At 40.8% G+C, this 14967-nt stretch overlaps 1 protein-coding gene across 1 annotated transcript in view; it reads left to right on the top strand.

Moving 5' to 3' along the window:
• Positions 1-14967, top strand: part of GABRA5 (gamma-aminobutyric acid type A receptor subunit alpha5) — a 99603-nt gene that overhangs the window by 48987 nt on the left and 35649 nt on the right. The window contains exon 5 of the mRNA XM_022598892.2: positions 9336-9418. Coding sequence (XP_022454600.1) covers positions 9336-9418 — 83 coding nt within the window. The remainder of the gene's footprint in view (positions 1-9335; positions 9419-14967) is intronic.

The following is a 14967-nucleotide window of genomic DNA, read 5'->3' as shown; positions in this document are numbered from 1 at the left end:
CAGAGGATTTTCAGCCAGAATAATTCTGATGGTTGGTCCCATGTACATCCCTATTACACTGAAGAATACAAAATGAATCAATTAGATTTAGAATGACTTATGAAATGTGTAACTCAAGCTGGAAGTAAATTGTAGAATTTGGCTTCATTGCTAAAAGGAAGAGGTTCATTATGTTATCTCAATAACAGTTTTGTGGGTTTTTTTTTAAGTATGGAACTTTACAATTGTATAAACCAAAACACGCATCATTTTAGTATAGTCTTATTGGAACTTTCAGATAATGCCCTAAGTTCTGCTTTCTGCAAGGTTGCCCTTCACTGAATTTAAATTCTATTGCCTTTTAAACAAGTCACTGCACCCTTTATTCTTCTGCTCTCCATTGGCTGCTGCCCACCCCAACCTGGGCTGTACCTGCTGAACTTGGTATCTCATCTCATCTTTATCACAGGCAAAGGCCCTGCTTTAGCTTTGGGTAGGGTCAGGGTTAATGCTAAGATGGAGATCCCTCAGGAGGGCGACTAACCAGGATAAGCACTATGGCCAGGCCCTGAAGGAAACTAGGCTTGCAGTTCTGGTTTGGATCAAACTTAATTACAATAGATCTACAACTGTCACCAAAGGGACAAGTATACACAGGTTAGTTAGTAAAAAGATGGAGTGGAAGTGGCTGAACCTGGCAATGACCTCTGGGTTCCAACATATATTGTTCCCAACTTGTCAATGTTTAGATTTAAAAAGTTCAGTGTTTACATAGCTGAGCTTTAGAATGTTTTCCTCAAAACATTATTATGAATTGTAATTAGTTTCAAGGAAAACCAGCGATGCCTAACTGACAAATAATAAACATGGTATATCACTATTTATCATGATACATGGAATAGTGATTGTTTACAGGAAGAGAAATGCATTCATGCATTATTTTATTGAATGAATAAGTTTGCAGCTCTTCCTGAGCACAGGAGTATAGAAGAGAAAGCTCCAGTAAACAGGATTTTGACATCAGGCAGAGCTCTTGGGGAAGTTTCTGAAGAAGAAGCAGGACTATCTCTATTCCTAGCGCTAGTGACTCAATAAATACATATGAGTAGACATGTTATATTAATAAAAAGACCAATTCTTTGTAATACCTGAGTAAACTTTTATTTGCCAATCTAGAGGTAAATCAAATATAAGGAAAACAGGCATATAACCCTCAGAGCTGGGCTTCCTTTCAGAGACCTTCCCCCTGACGACCCAGCACAACAGGTGCTCCTCGTGCAGATATTAATCTATAGCTTCTTCATCTCTGAGGATGTGACTCAGATGTAGAGCAAGGAAGACTATCCAGAGTGTTGAAGGAGCCCTGCACAGCCCCATCCAGGTGGGAATAAGCCAGAGGCAGCACAATGAGCCTACAGAAAAATAAAGGTGTTGCCTACAAAGAGCCAGCTGAGAGTGCCAGCTTTCCTCCATCTCCAAAGCTGGCAGCCCTTCGTATGGGTGCAACCATAGTAAACAGAAAGTTGTGTACATTAAGTATTCTTATGTTCCTTACAAAGACTCACTTGGAAAAGTATCAGCCAAATTAAGCCTCACCTCTTTCCCATAACACCAATCATTAGGTGCTATGTTAGTATTGAATTTCAAGAGTCCCCAAATAAATTTCATATATTGCCTGAGAGTCTTGATAGGAAGGTGATGTTTCCACTGAATGACCAGTGGAGGCATATTATTCAGCCATAAAAAAGAATGAAATAATGCCATTTGCAGCAACATGGATGGACCTAGAGATTGCCATACTGAGTGAAGTAAGTCAGACAGAGAAAGACTATCATACGATATCACTTATATGTGGAATCTAAAATGTAACACAAATGAACATATCTAAGAAACACAAACAGATATAGAGAACAGACTTGTGGTTGCCAAGGGGGAGGGGTGGGGGAGAGAAAAAAAAAACAGTGGCTATGCAGCCTGCAGCTCAGTCACTGACCAAGCCAGGCCACCTTGCCTGAGGCGTCTGGTCCATTTCACTATCAAGCCTGTGATTTTCATGACAGTGAATACTTTGTGAGCTATTTATAAGTTGACCAAACCAAATTTCTTTCTCAACTTTGTGAAAATTATTTAACAATTGGTTATTGGATTAGTAATATTATTATTATTTTATTTTATGGAAACTACTGTGCTAATTTTCTATTGTTGCTGTAACAAATTACCACGGACTTAGTGGCTTTAAAACTATACAAATTTATTATCTTACTGCTCTGAAGACCAGAAGTCTGAAACAGGTCTTATGTTGCCAGGATTGTGTCTCTTCTGGATTCTCTAGTGGAGAATTATTTCCTCACCTTCCCCAGCTTCTGGAGGCTGCCTGCATTCCTTCATTCATGGCCCTGCATCACTCCTTCCACTATCACTGCTTCCAGCATCACATCTCCCACTTCAACTCAGACACTCCTGTCTCCTTCTTATAAGTAGCCTTGTGCTTACATTGGGCCTGCCCAATAATTGGGGTAGTCTCCCCATCCCCAAATCCTTAATTTAATCTCATCTGAAAAGTCCCTTTGACCATGGTAGGTATCACGTTCATAAGTAGGAAGTATTAGGACATGAACATCTTTAGGGAATCATTATTTTGCTTACCACAATCTGAGTTCTGCCCCCCAAATTCGTGTCTGTCCCATGTGCAAAAAATATTAATCTCATTCCAATATCCCCCAAAGTCTCAACTCATTATGGCATCAAAGTCCATAGTCTCAACTAAATCTCATCAGCTCCAAAGTTCCAAATCTTATCATCTGAATCATCTAAATCAGCTATGTGTGAGGATCTGGGTATGATCTAGCCTGAGGCACAATTCTCATCTGTGAATTTGTGGAACTCAATAAACAAGTTAATTACCCACAAAATACAATGGTGGGACAAGCATAGGATAACAGTTAAAGATATTCCCATTTGAAAGGAGAGAAAATAGTTGGAGAAAAGGAAGCACTATCCCCCCCCACACCTGCAAATTTCTAAATCCAGTTAGGCAAACAACAGTAGGTTTCAAGGCCTGGGGCTAATCCTCCATGATTAAGGCTCTACCCTTAGAGTCATCCTGCCTTTTTCATGAAGGGTAGCACATGTTTGCAGTTGAGTAGTTTCTTTCAACCTATTTCCTGCCTGTGGAATGTTGGTGTTCTGACAGCCTTCTTTCATTTTGGCCTCTGTCTGTCCCATTCAGCCCAAACTGACAGTGTTTCTGCTGGTATAAAATTTTTAAGAATCATTTACGTCTCCTGTGTATGTCTTAAGAATTTACACTACTAGACCTCCTTCATAAATCTTGAATGGATAATTCTTTTGCTTACATGGCTGAGAGGACCCATGAGTCACACATCTAATTTCCTCAAAGAGTCTGAGGCAGTAGCAAAAGGTCCAACCACACCCTTGGCTTTCCCTTAAGAGTATGTTTTCCTGACAATGAATCTCCTAATTATAGCATCTTTTGCAACCTGGATAAACTGAGAATTTCCCAAATCAAGTCTTGGTCCATTTTTTGCTGGCAGCTCTTACATTAATCTGTCTCTTTATTCTCACATTTTACTATAAGCAACAGGAAGAAAAAAACAGGCCACAACTTTAACACTTACTTGGACTCTCCTCATCTAAGGGTCCAATTTCATCATTGTATCAGTTTCCTGTGGCTACTGTAACAAATTACCACAAACTTGGTGACTTAAAACACATTTACTGTATTACATTTCTGGAGACCATGATTCTGAAATCAGTTTTGGCCAGGCTGTACTCCCTCTGGAGGCTCTAGGACAAAATCCGTTTACTTGCCTTTTCCAGTATCTAGAGCGGCATGCCTGCATTCCTTGGCTCAGGGCACCTTCCTACATCTTCAAAGCCAGCAGCACAGCATCTTCAAACATCTGTGCTTTCATCACATCACCTTCTTTCTTTTATCTATGTGCAATTTCCTTTGCCTCTCCCTTATAAGGATCTTTGTGACTGCATTTAGTGCCCACCTGGTTAATCTCCCCATCTCAAGACCCTTAATCACATCTGTTAAAGACCCTTTTCCCATATAAGGTAATGCTTACAACTTCCAGGAATTAGGACCTTTTATCTTTGAGGGGCATTATTTAGCCTATTGCAATCTTTTACAAATTCCGCTTTCCACGTAAGCTTTCTGTCACTATACAGCAAGAATCTCCTTTCCTCCAAGTTCCAGTTTCCTCATTTCCTTCTGTGACCTCACCATTAGGGCCTTTGATGTCCATATTGCTACCAGCAGTGTGTTTATGACCATATAATATAGGTCTTCTCTACCATGTTTCTCACTGCAAGTTCTCATTACAGAATCATTAACATTCACATTTCAATTAACAGTCTGTTCAACATAGTCTAGGCTTTTTCTATAATGAATCTCAAAATTCTTCCAGCCTCTTCCCACTGCCCAATTCCAAATCATTTCCACTTTTTTAGGTATTTGTTACAGTAGCATCCCACTTCCAAGTACCAAATTTTGTATTATTTTCCTATAGATGTTGTAACAAATTATCACGAATTTATTGGCTAAAATACAACCAATTTATTATCTTCTAGTTCTGGAGGTCGAAAGTCCAAAAAAGGTCTTACGAGGCTAAAGTCAAGCTGTGGCAGCAGGATTGCATTCCTTCTGGATTCTCTAGGGGAGAATCCTTTCCTGCCTCTTCCAGCTTCTAGAGGCTGCCTGCATCCCTGGGCTCATGACCACAATCCCATGACCTCTGCTTTTGTCATCATATCGCCTCTGACTCTGACACTCCTGCCTTCCTCTCATAAGGACTGCTGTGATTCGCCTGGGCCCATCTGGATAATCCAAGATAAACTCCCCTCTCCCAAGGGCCTTAACTTAATCATGTCTGCACAGCCCTTTTGCTATTTAAGGTAACATTCACAAGTCATGAGGTTTGGGGGATTAGGACATGGACATCTTTGCAGGACCATTATTCTGCCTACCACCACATCTTCTATTGTACTGAATATTCTCAAGTAAATGAAGAAGGCTCAGATCTGGAGAGCGTATTGGGTAGAAATCTCTTTACGCACCTATTAACTATTCTTGTTTTTTTCAGAGAATAAAGCAGCTGCTATTTCTCTTTTTCAAATGGAAAGGCTGGACCAGAGAAGTTAGGCAGTTTTACAAAGTTGCACAATTCATTAATGGCAAAGCTACTCTAGAATTTGGCTGGGGTTTTTTGCGGTACACGGGCCTCTCACTGTTGTGGCCTCTCCCGTTGCGGAGCACAGGCTCCGGACACGCAAGCTCAGCGGCCATGGCTCACGGGCCTAGCCGCTCCGCGGCCTGTGGGATCTTCCCGGACCGGGCCACGAACCCGTGTCCCCTGCATCGGCAGGTGGACTCTCAACCACTGCGCCACCAGGGAAGCCCGAATTTGGCTGTTTTAACATCTGAAGCACATGCCACTGAGCGCTGCCGCTGGGCAAGCAGAGGGCTCTCTAGGGAGTTTACATCCAAGTTGAAGCAAACAGCTTAACTCACAAAATGCCCTTTTTCTTACCCTAAAATTAAGATGTTCAAAAATGGGATATTGTGTTCCAATAAGTCAACGCCTGAATGTCTTTAGAAACAGAAATTTGACCTTTGGGAGTAAAAAGCTGGATCCTTGGATCTACCAGTAATTCAGTAAGTTTTTCCATAGGCATATTCCTTAACCTTTTGAGAAAAGTAAGGGTTTCTAGGAGGTGACCTGGCTGGCTCCTTTGAGCTCTGACAGTCCACATTCCATGGAGTGCTCTGATCTCAATTCTGTGTGAAGGAGGTTGGTTGTACATCAAAGGACACTGCATTTTAAGAACCCCATGAATGGAAGGGTCCCTCTTATCTAGAGATATTATTTGAGTACTATAAAAGCATAGGCCGTTTTTGAAATGCTTAAAGGATCAAAAATTTTAAGTGTTGTTCTCTTACTAAGGTTGAAACATTTGCTGTTGGGGAATTTATCTGAATAATACATTCACTCCTTAGAGGAGAGACACTATCATAGATGAAGTATATTTTTCTGATGTTTGGAATTCAAATTCTAAAGAGGTCTATTAAAATGGGGGAACAATCTGTGAGGCTCTAATGTTAGCATTTATCAAGATGGTAATTGTAGAATTATCTTTTTTATGTTTTCACTGGAATTATTTTTTTCTTCAAAAGGGTTTTCTTTTTACATCCAGCTAAATTCTGTCCACCTGTCTCTACCCACCCTCTCTCCTCCTGCTATATGCTAAAAGCAGACTCCTTGGTGTGCATTCCTTGCCATCGTTAAATGTTGTCAGTGCAGTGGTTTTGGCCTAGATCTCAGGACCAAACAAGACACCAAATGCTGAGAACACAGTGACAGAAAAGATGGCTCCTCAACTCTCTTATAAACACACGGTGTTGGCCAAGAAAGAGGAGTACGTGAGGAAAAGGAGGAAAAGCCAGGAGTGGGCAGAGTGCCAGAGGTGGGAGGTCAAGTCTCCCTGAGGGGTCGACTCTGACAAGTAAGGGCAAGGAACAGGAATGCAGGTGGCAGTGCCTCCAGTGGCCCCGGGGATCAAAGCAGAGACCCAGCACCAAGCAGGGGGGAGAGGAGTTAACTGTGATTCACCACATTGTCAAGAATTCAACCAACAGATCTGGCTTCAAGGCAGCCTCCAGACCCTGTGGGCCATAAGAGTGTTTTCTGGGGGACAGAAGCCCAGCTATGTGAGCTCCAAGACATGGCAGTGTCTGGAGAGAAAATTCTGCCGTGGAAGGACCATCTCCACGTCACCCTGCTGGTGGGAGTCCAGCCCATAGTTGTTGTTATTATTGGGGGCAACTTGAAGACTGCAGCACTGGGTCTGCTGGTTGAAGTCTGCTGTGCATACAGCAGGGCTTGGACAGTCAGGACCACCTGAAGCACCCTTTCCCCCCTCACACTGTTCCCACTGGCTGAGCCCAGCATCTTCCTTACACCAAGGCCGTCAACTGTTGGAGCAGAGGCCGTAGACCAGCACTGAGATGTACTTTTCTAATTGGAAGCGTTCTCTGTTCTCCCACATCACCATTTCTTCATGTGCTTACTTTCACATTTATTGCTTTGTACCTGGCACTATAGCTTTATATATACTTTTTATTTCCCTACTATAAATTTGCTTCTCAAAGAAATTCTAGATTTACTGAGTCATTGTGATTTTATTCTCTAGAACATATTTGACTCACTTAAGTTTTCTGCCCCACTATTGCTTTGTTTAACAAATGGCTTAAGTTTACTAACAAGATAAAGTAACACTATTTTCCTTTATGTTGTCCTTCTCACAGGCTGTGGTTTTTAAGTCCTGTTTTCTTAATTCTAATAAGTAAATATTCCTTTACCTTCCCCATTTTGTAGTCTGTAATAATAATCCTTTTACATAGTTTATGCTTGAAGATGTCCACACATATACAGATATATGCATATGTATATTACACACACACACATCTGCATGCTAGAATTAAATATTTTACCTTTCAAAGTCATGATTATGCAGAGATTTTAAAGATGTGGGAAATGCCCCTTCTCTAATGTTAGGTAAACAGAAGACTGAATTTTATAAACCAGGAACAGAAAGAAAACATCTGTAGCTGTGAAGAAATCTGGACAAAGTGTACCAGGTGAAATTATAAGTGAAATGATATGCATTTGTAATTTTCTTCTTTATAACTTTTCTGTATTTTCCATATTCTTCTACGAACATAGGTGGCATATAATTTTAGATATCATCTCCCCACCTGAATATGAGACTTTTGTGGTATATTCTCATCCATGTGCACTCACACCCTCTGGAACTCACTCCATTTTGGGGAGAGTGGTACCCCCAGGCAGAGGCAGCAGATTTCCTCTCCATGATGGGCACACACCTTCCTTCCACTGACATGTTTTAGCTCCATTCAGAGAATGCATGAATTGACTACTCCATCTGCAATCGTCAAGTGTGAATTACATGCCCAATTTAATAGCAAAAAAGTTAAGCTATCTTAAAAGAAGGAAGCAGTAAAGGCAAAAATGTTTACATTTTTATTCTCACCCCAGGCACATGGGCAAGATCCAGACAATATAACAAAATAGAATTGTAACGTCTGTTTAAAGTTGAAAATTGTGCAATTTGATTTCATTTTATGCAATTACATTTCATTTTAAATAATAGAATTAAACACTAAGAACAGAAGACTAACTCATTAAAGAAATTTAGATTTACTACTTAATTAGTAAATCTGTAGGGAAATAAAAGCACCACAGCATGATGACTCCGCAAGTACAAACAGAGTTTTGGGTCACACAGCCTGTGGGGCACGTGCCATTAGGGGCTCTGCATTCTTGTCCGGATCCCTTAATATCCATGCCTCACTTTCTTACCTTGAAACTGGGGTGATAATAGCAATACATTGTGCTATTCTAATTAGATATGTTAATGCAGGTGAAACACTTAACACAGTCCCTAGCCCAGACCAGCAACTCTTATGATCAGCACTGTTTTAGTCATTGGTGACAGTGGTAGTGGATGGTGGTATTATTATTTGGAAGACCAGACTTGGATTAAAAACAATAAGAAAGTTGCTATCATAACACAATTTTGCTTACTCTATAGTTTCGTGACATCAGTCCAGTACACAATAATTATAGCCAGCTTCTGGTCGAAACTTGGACTGTGTATTTATTCCACACTTATATATATATATATATATATATATTTTTTTTTTTTTTTTTTTTTTTTTGCGGTATGCGGGCCTCTCACTGTTGTGGCCTCTCCCATTGCGGAGCACAGGCTCCGGACGCGCAGGCCCAGCGGCCATGGCTCACGGGCCCAGCCGCTCCGCGGCATGTGGGATCTTCCCAGACCGGGGCACAAACCCGTGTCCCCTGCATCGGCAGGCGGACTCTCAACCACTGCGCCACCAGGGAAGCCCCACACTTATATTTTTGAGCTTATAAATTATTTTAGAACATACATATATTTTCAGCCTTGTCAAGGGAAGTTTTTTTTATTACTGTGGGTAAGTGATGGGAGAATAAAAGAATAAATTATCTTTAAAGGCATCTCAAATTGCTTTACAAGCGGTAATGTATGTACAGACACTCACCAAGCCACAGAACTCCTGAGTAGATTTGATTTAAACCTTATTTCTAAATGATATTCATCTACAATGCAATCCTATGTAATTTGGTGGGACAGTTTAGACAATTTCATAAAAGATAGTAATTAAAATAATGAGTGGAGTGCTTAATATGGCTTTCAAAACGTGGTGTCCAGTAAATAGCCAGAGTCGGTGAGTCATTGAAAGGTCCCCATCTCTTGTTTTTCAGCTTGACCATCTCAGCAGAGTGCCCAATGCAACTTGAAGACTTCCCGATGGATGCTCATGCCTGCCCTCTGAAATTTGGCAGCTGTAAGTTTTTTTCACAAGTAAGAATCATGGATATATTTTGGGGGTTATGTCCCCCAAAGACAGAGAAGCATTTATGTTCTATATGTGAGTAAGAATGAGATGAGCTGCAGTCTGCTTGGGAAGTCTGGAGAGTATGGTGGGACACACACCAGGCTGGTTTCCTTGCTTGTAACTGAGAATGCAAGTGGAGGCACTTGCCTGTTAGGGTATGCTCCTCGGGAAGCAGTACCCTACCCCTAGACCTGCACCAGGCAATTCTTTCTTGTCTTCACTTCTCAGATTGCAGGTCACCTCCTCCAACAGCCCTTAATGACCCAATTTCGGTTACCCACCTGATAACTCCTTATTGCATGGTAGTTATTGCTATGTTGAGTCACTTCTCAGATGTCCCATATGAACATTTGATTATTTATATGTGGGTTATTTAATTTTTAAACGGTTTGGGGATTTTCCTGTTATCTTTCTGTTACTGATTTCTGGTTTAATTCCATTAGAGTCAGAGGACACCCTCCGTATGGTTTCAACTTTCTTTTCATTTATGGGGGTTTATTTCATGACTCAGAATAGGATTCATTTTGATATTTGTTCTGTGAACACTTGAAAGTCATGTGTACTTTGCAGTTGCTTGGTGGAATGCTCTACAAGTATTGATTAAATCCTGTTGATTATGGTGTTGTGAGTTCTATATTGTTTGCTGATTTTCTGTCTTCATCAATTGTTGAGAAAGAGGTGCTGAAGTCTCTGACTGTAATTGTGCAGTTGACTGTTTCTACTTTCAATTCAGTGGGTTTTTTGTTTCATGTATTTCTCAGCTGTTATTTGGTGTATACACATTCAGGATTATAATTTCTTGTGGATGAATTAACCCTTTATGATTGCACAATGTTCATATCTGTCTCTGGTAATTTTCTTTGCTTTGAATTCTACTTTACCTGAAATCCATATGGCCACTCTTTCTTTCTTTTGATTAATATTTGAATGATGTATATATTTCCATATGTTTACTCTAAGGATCATTACGTTAAAATGAGCTTCTTGCAGATGGTGTATAGTTGGGTCATATTTTTTAATTCACTTTGCCAGTCTGTATTTTCAATTGGTGTATTTTCATAATTTACATTTTATGGAACTATTGGTATGTTATGACTTAAGTTTGCCATTTTATTTGATTTTTTGGTCTTCCATTCTCTATGTTTTCCATTTCTCTATTTTCTTTTTCCTGACTCCCTGTGGGTTAGCTGAACATTTATTATGATTCCATTTTTATTTATTTACAGTGTTTTTGTGTATATCTTATTGTACATCTTTTATTTTATTTATTTATTTTTGTCTGCGTTGGGTCTTTGTTGCTGTGCACGGGCTTTTCTCTAGTTGCGGCAAGTGGGGGCTACTCTTCGTTGCGGTGCACGGGCTTCTCATTGCAGTGGCTTCTCTTGTTGTGGACCACGGGCTCTAGGTGCACAGGCTTCAGTAGTTGTGGCACATGGGCTCAGTAGTTGTGGCTCACGGGCTCTAGAGCGCAGGCTCAGTAGTTGTGGTGCACGGGCTTAGTTGCCCTGCGGCATGTGGAATCTTAGTTCCCTGACCAGGGATCGAACCCACGTCCCCTGCATTGTAACAGATTCTTTACCACTGGACCACCAGGGAAGTCCCAAGCCATTCTTTTAGGATAGACTGCTGGCAATAAATTCTCTTAGTTTTTCTTCATCTGAAAATACCTTGATTTCTCCCTTCATACCTGAAGAACATTTTTAATGAATATAAGATCCTGTTCTGACAGTTCTTGTGGCATTTGAAAAATGTGTTACTTTGCTGTTGCCTCCATGATTTCTGATGAGGAATCTGCTATAATTCAAACCGTATTTTCTTTATAGGTGAAATATCTTTTCTCTCTCTCTCTTTTTTTTTTTTTGCAGTACGCAGGCCTCTCACTGTTGTGGCCTCTCCCGTTGTGGAGCACAGGCTCCAGATGCACAGGCTCAGCAGCCATGGCTCACGGGCCTAGCCGCTCCGCGGCATGTGGGATCTTCCCAGACTGGGGCACGAACCCGTGTCCCCTGCATCGGCAGGCAGACTCTCAACCACTGCGCCACCAGGGAAGCCCTCTTTTCTCTCTTGTTGCTTTCAAGGTTTTTTCTTTGACTTTAGTTTCAGAAGTTTGACTATGATGTGTATTAGTGTGGATTTCTTTGGGTTTACTGATTTGGGATTTACTCCACTTCTGAATCTATAGATTTTGGTCAAATTTAGGACGTTTGACCAGTTATTACTTTGAATACTTTTTCTGCCCCATCCTCTTTCTCTTTTTCTCTCCTGACTCAAATGACATGAATATTAGATCTTTTGTTGTATTCCCACAAGTACTGAGGCTCTTTTCACTTTTTTTTCTATTACATCTGTGTATGGTCACAGGCCCCTCCAGATGGCTGTTCCCTTGTTCTCTGTATATCCCTTGCCTGACCAGTGCCTACTTCACCTACACCCTACTCATATGACTGACCTACATACCTGCCCCAGGCCCCAGCTAATGACTGTTCTAGCTTTAGATAAGAACTCTCCACTCTGCTTATCAAAGGGGTGGTGAGGGACCGACCCCTCTGCTGGTTTCCCTGGTAACAAATGAGGTAACCTGATATAATTTCCCCCTATAACTGGCAATCTCTCCTTCCACCCCGGGAGCAAAGATGGCCTCATGTCCTGCCTGCCATCCGCCAAATATGGTGGGGTGTCACTCCAGGACCTTGCTTCAGAGGTGTAAGTTCCCCCATCCATTAAACCATTGATGTTTCTGTCACTGGCTCTTTCTTCAGTCTTAAGGATGGGCAAGTAGAGGCCTTGTAGACCTGCAGGGTGCAGCCCAACAATCCGTTTTTCAGATCACTTAATTTTGATTGTTCTATCTTTAATTTTACTGATTCTTTCTTTTGTCCCCTTCATCTTTCTGATGAACTCATTTACTGAGCATCTTATTATGGTTATTGTTTTCTTTAATTTTATGTGTCAACTTGACTGGGCCACAGGATGCCCAGATATTTGGTCAAACCTTATTGTAGGCATGCATGTGAGGATATTTTTGGATAAGATTAGCATTTAAATTGGTTGACTGAGTAAAGCAGATTGTCCTCCCTAATGTGGATCGGCCTCATTCAATCAGTTGAAGACCTGAATAGAACAGAAGGGCAGACCTTCCCACGGGTAAGAGGAAACTCCTCCTGCCCGATTGCCTTGAGCAGGCAATGTTGGTCTTTTCCTTCCATGAAAACTGAAACAGCTCTTCTTGGGTCTCCAGCCTAACAATTCTCAGACTGGAACTACACCATCTGTTCTCCTGGGTCTTCAGCTTGCTGATTGCAGATCTTGGGACTTCTCAGCTCCCATTATTGTATGAGACAATGCCTTATAATAAACCATGTATGTATGTGTGTGTGTGTCTCTCTCTCTATATATATATGTATATACATCTATATATGTAAATATATGTATATGTATATATGTCTATATAGAGAGAGACACACACACACACACATACACATATATGTATATATACCCTATTGTTTCTGTTTCTCTGGAGAACCCTGACTAATACAGATTTTGGTTATGAGATGTGGGTGCTACTGTAGCAAATACCTGGAAATGTGGATGTGGCTTTAGAACTGGGTAATGGATAGAGGCTGGAGACTTTTGTGGTGCATGTTAGAAAAAGCCAAGATTGCTATGTAGGGATGGTTGGGTGAAACATGGATGTTAAAGGAGATACTGGTAAGGGCTCAGAAAGAAAAAAGAGAGCTAGAGAGAAACCTTTCTTCTTCTTAGAGAATACCCAAAGAATCATGAACAAAATGCTGGTTGAAACTTGGATGTTAAAGGTCTTCTGGTGAGGTCTCAGACAGAAATGTGGGACAGATTATTGGAAAGTGGAGGAAAGCTGCTGCTTGTTATGAACTGGCAAAGCACTTGACTATAATGTGTTCCAGTGTTTTGTGGAAGGTAGACCTTGTGAACAATGAAATTGGTTATTTAGTTGAGAAGATTTCTAAGGAAAGTGCTGGAGGAGTGGCTTGGTTCCTCTTGACAGCTTAATAGTAAAATGTGAAAGGCAAGAGCTGAATTAAAGAAGGAATTGTTAAGACAAAAAATGAAAAAAAAAAACCCAGAACTTAAAGATTTGGAAAATTCTCATACTCATATTGCAAAAAAAGAAGAAGTTTCTTCAGGAGGGAACACCAAATAAAAAGGTTACCCATGGTGTTATTGGCCATCTCAACAGAAGGCGGGTAGAAAGACCCCAAAGGCAATTCAGAGACCATCAGGACTGCCAGTCCCACCCCAGGTGCAGAGTACACAGGCCCAGGGGACCAGATGGCCTCCAATTGGGCTTCAAAGGGCAGAGCTGCCACCTAGCAGAGCCCTGGGTGCCACGCCTTGCAGGGCAATGGGCATGAGGCTGCTGCCTCAGAACATTGAACCAAGGAGAATTATTCTCAAGCCTTAAGATCTAACGGAACTCGCCCTGCTAGGTTTTGGACTTGCTTGGGACTTGTCACTCTTTATTTCCTTCCAGATTCTCCCTTTTGGAACGGGAATGTCTATCCTATACCCATCCCAACATCGTATTTTGGAAGCAAATAACTTGTTTCACAAGTTCACAGCTGGAGAGGAATTTTGCCTCAGGATGAATTGAGTCTAGGTGATATTTAGATGAGACTTTTGACCTTAGATGCTAGAGTTGATGCTTGGAATGAGTTAAGACTTTGGGGATACTGGGATGAAATGAATGTATTTTGCATGTGAGAAGGACATGAATTTTGTGGGGCCAGTGGTAGAACACTATGGACTGATTATGTACCCCCAAAATTCATATTTTGAAACCCTAATCTCTATTGTTACTGTATTTGAACATAGAGCCTTTGTAATTAAAGTTAATTGAAGTCATAAAGGTAGAACCCTCATCTGATAGGATTGATGCCTTTATAAGCAAAGGAAGAGAGAAATCTCTCTCTGTCTCCACATGCATGCAATGAAGAAAGGCCATGTGAGAACACAGCGAGAAGGCAGCCCTCTGTAAGCCAAGACAAGAGTCTTCACCAGAAATTGAATCTGCTAACATCTTGATCTTGGACTTTCCAGCCTCCAGAACTGTGAGAAAATAAATTTTGATTGTTTAAGCCAATCAGTCTATGGTATTTTGTTATGGTAGCCCAAGCAGACCAACACAAGTGCTAAAACTTCTCTTTGGTTTTTCTTTCTCTCTGCTGTTTCTTTGCTGAGACTTTCTATTTTTTCACTTGTTTCAGGCATGTTTGTAATTGGTTGTTGCAACATCTTATGGTGGCTGCTTCAAAAATTCTTTTTTTAAAAGAATTTTTAAAAAGTAATTTTTTAAAAGGTAATTCTGACATCTCTGTCATATTTTCTTTGGCATCTATTGATTTTTTTAAAAATTCAGTTTGATCTTCCTGGTTGTTGTTAGGACACATGTTTTTTTATTGGAACCTGGACATTTTGTGTATTATGTTATGACAATCTGGATTTTATTGAAACCTTCTGTT

The sequence above is a fragment of the Delphinapterus leucas genome, chromosome 2 (genome assembly GCF_059928025.1).
Source record: "Delphinapterus leucas isolate spDelLeu-1000000601 "Yukka" chromosome 2, BTC_Dleu_Yukka2, whole genome shotgun sequence".
Lineage (NCBI taxonomy): Eukaryota > Metazoa > Chordata > Mammalia > Artiodactyla > Monodontidae > Delphinapterus > Delphinapterus leucas.
Note: the sequence above shows the minus strand (reverse complement) of the source record. Positions and strands in the feature narration are given on the sequence as shown.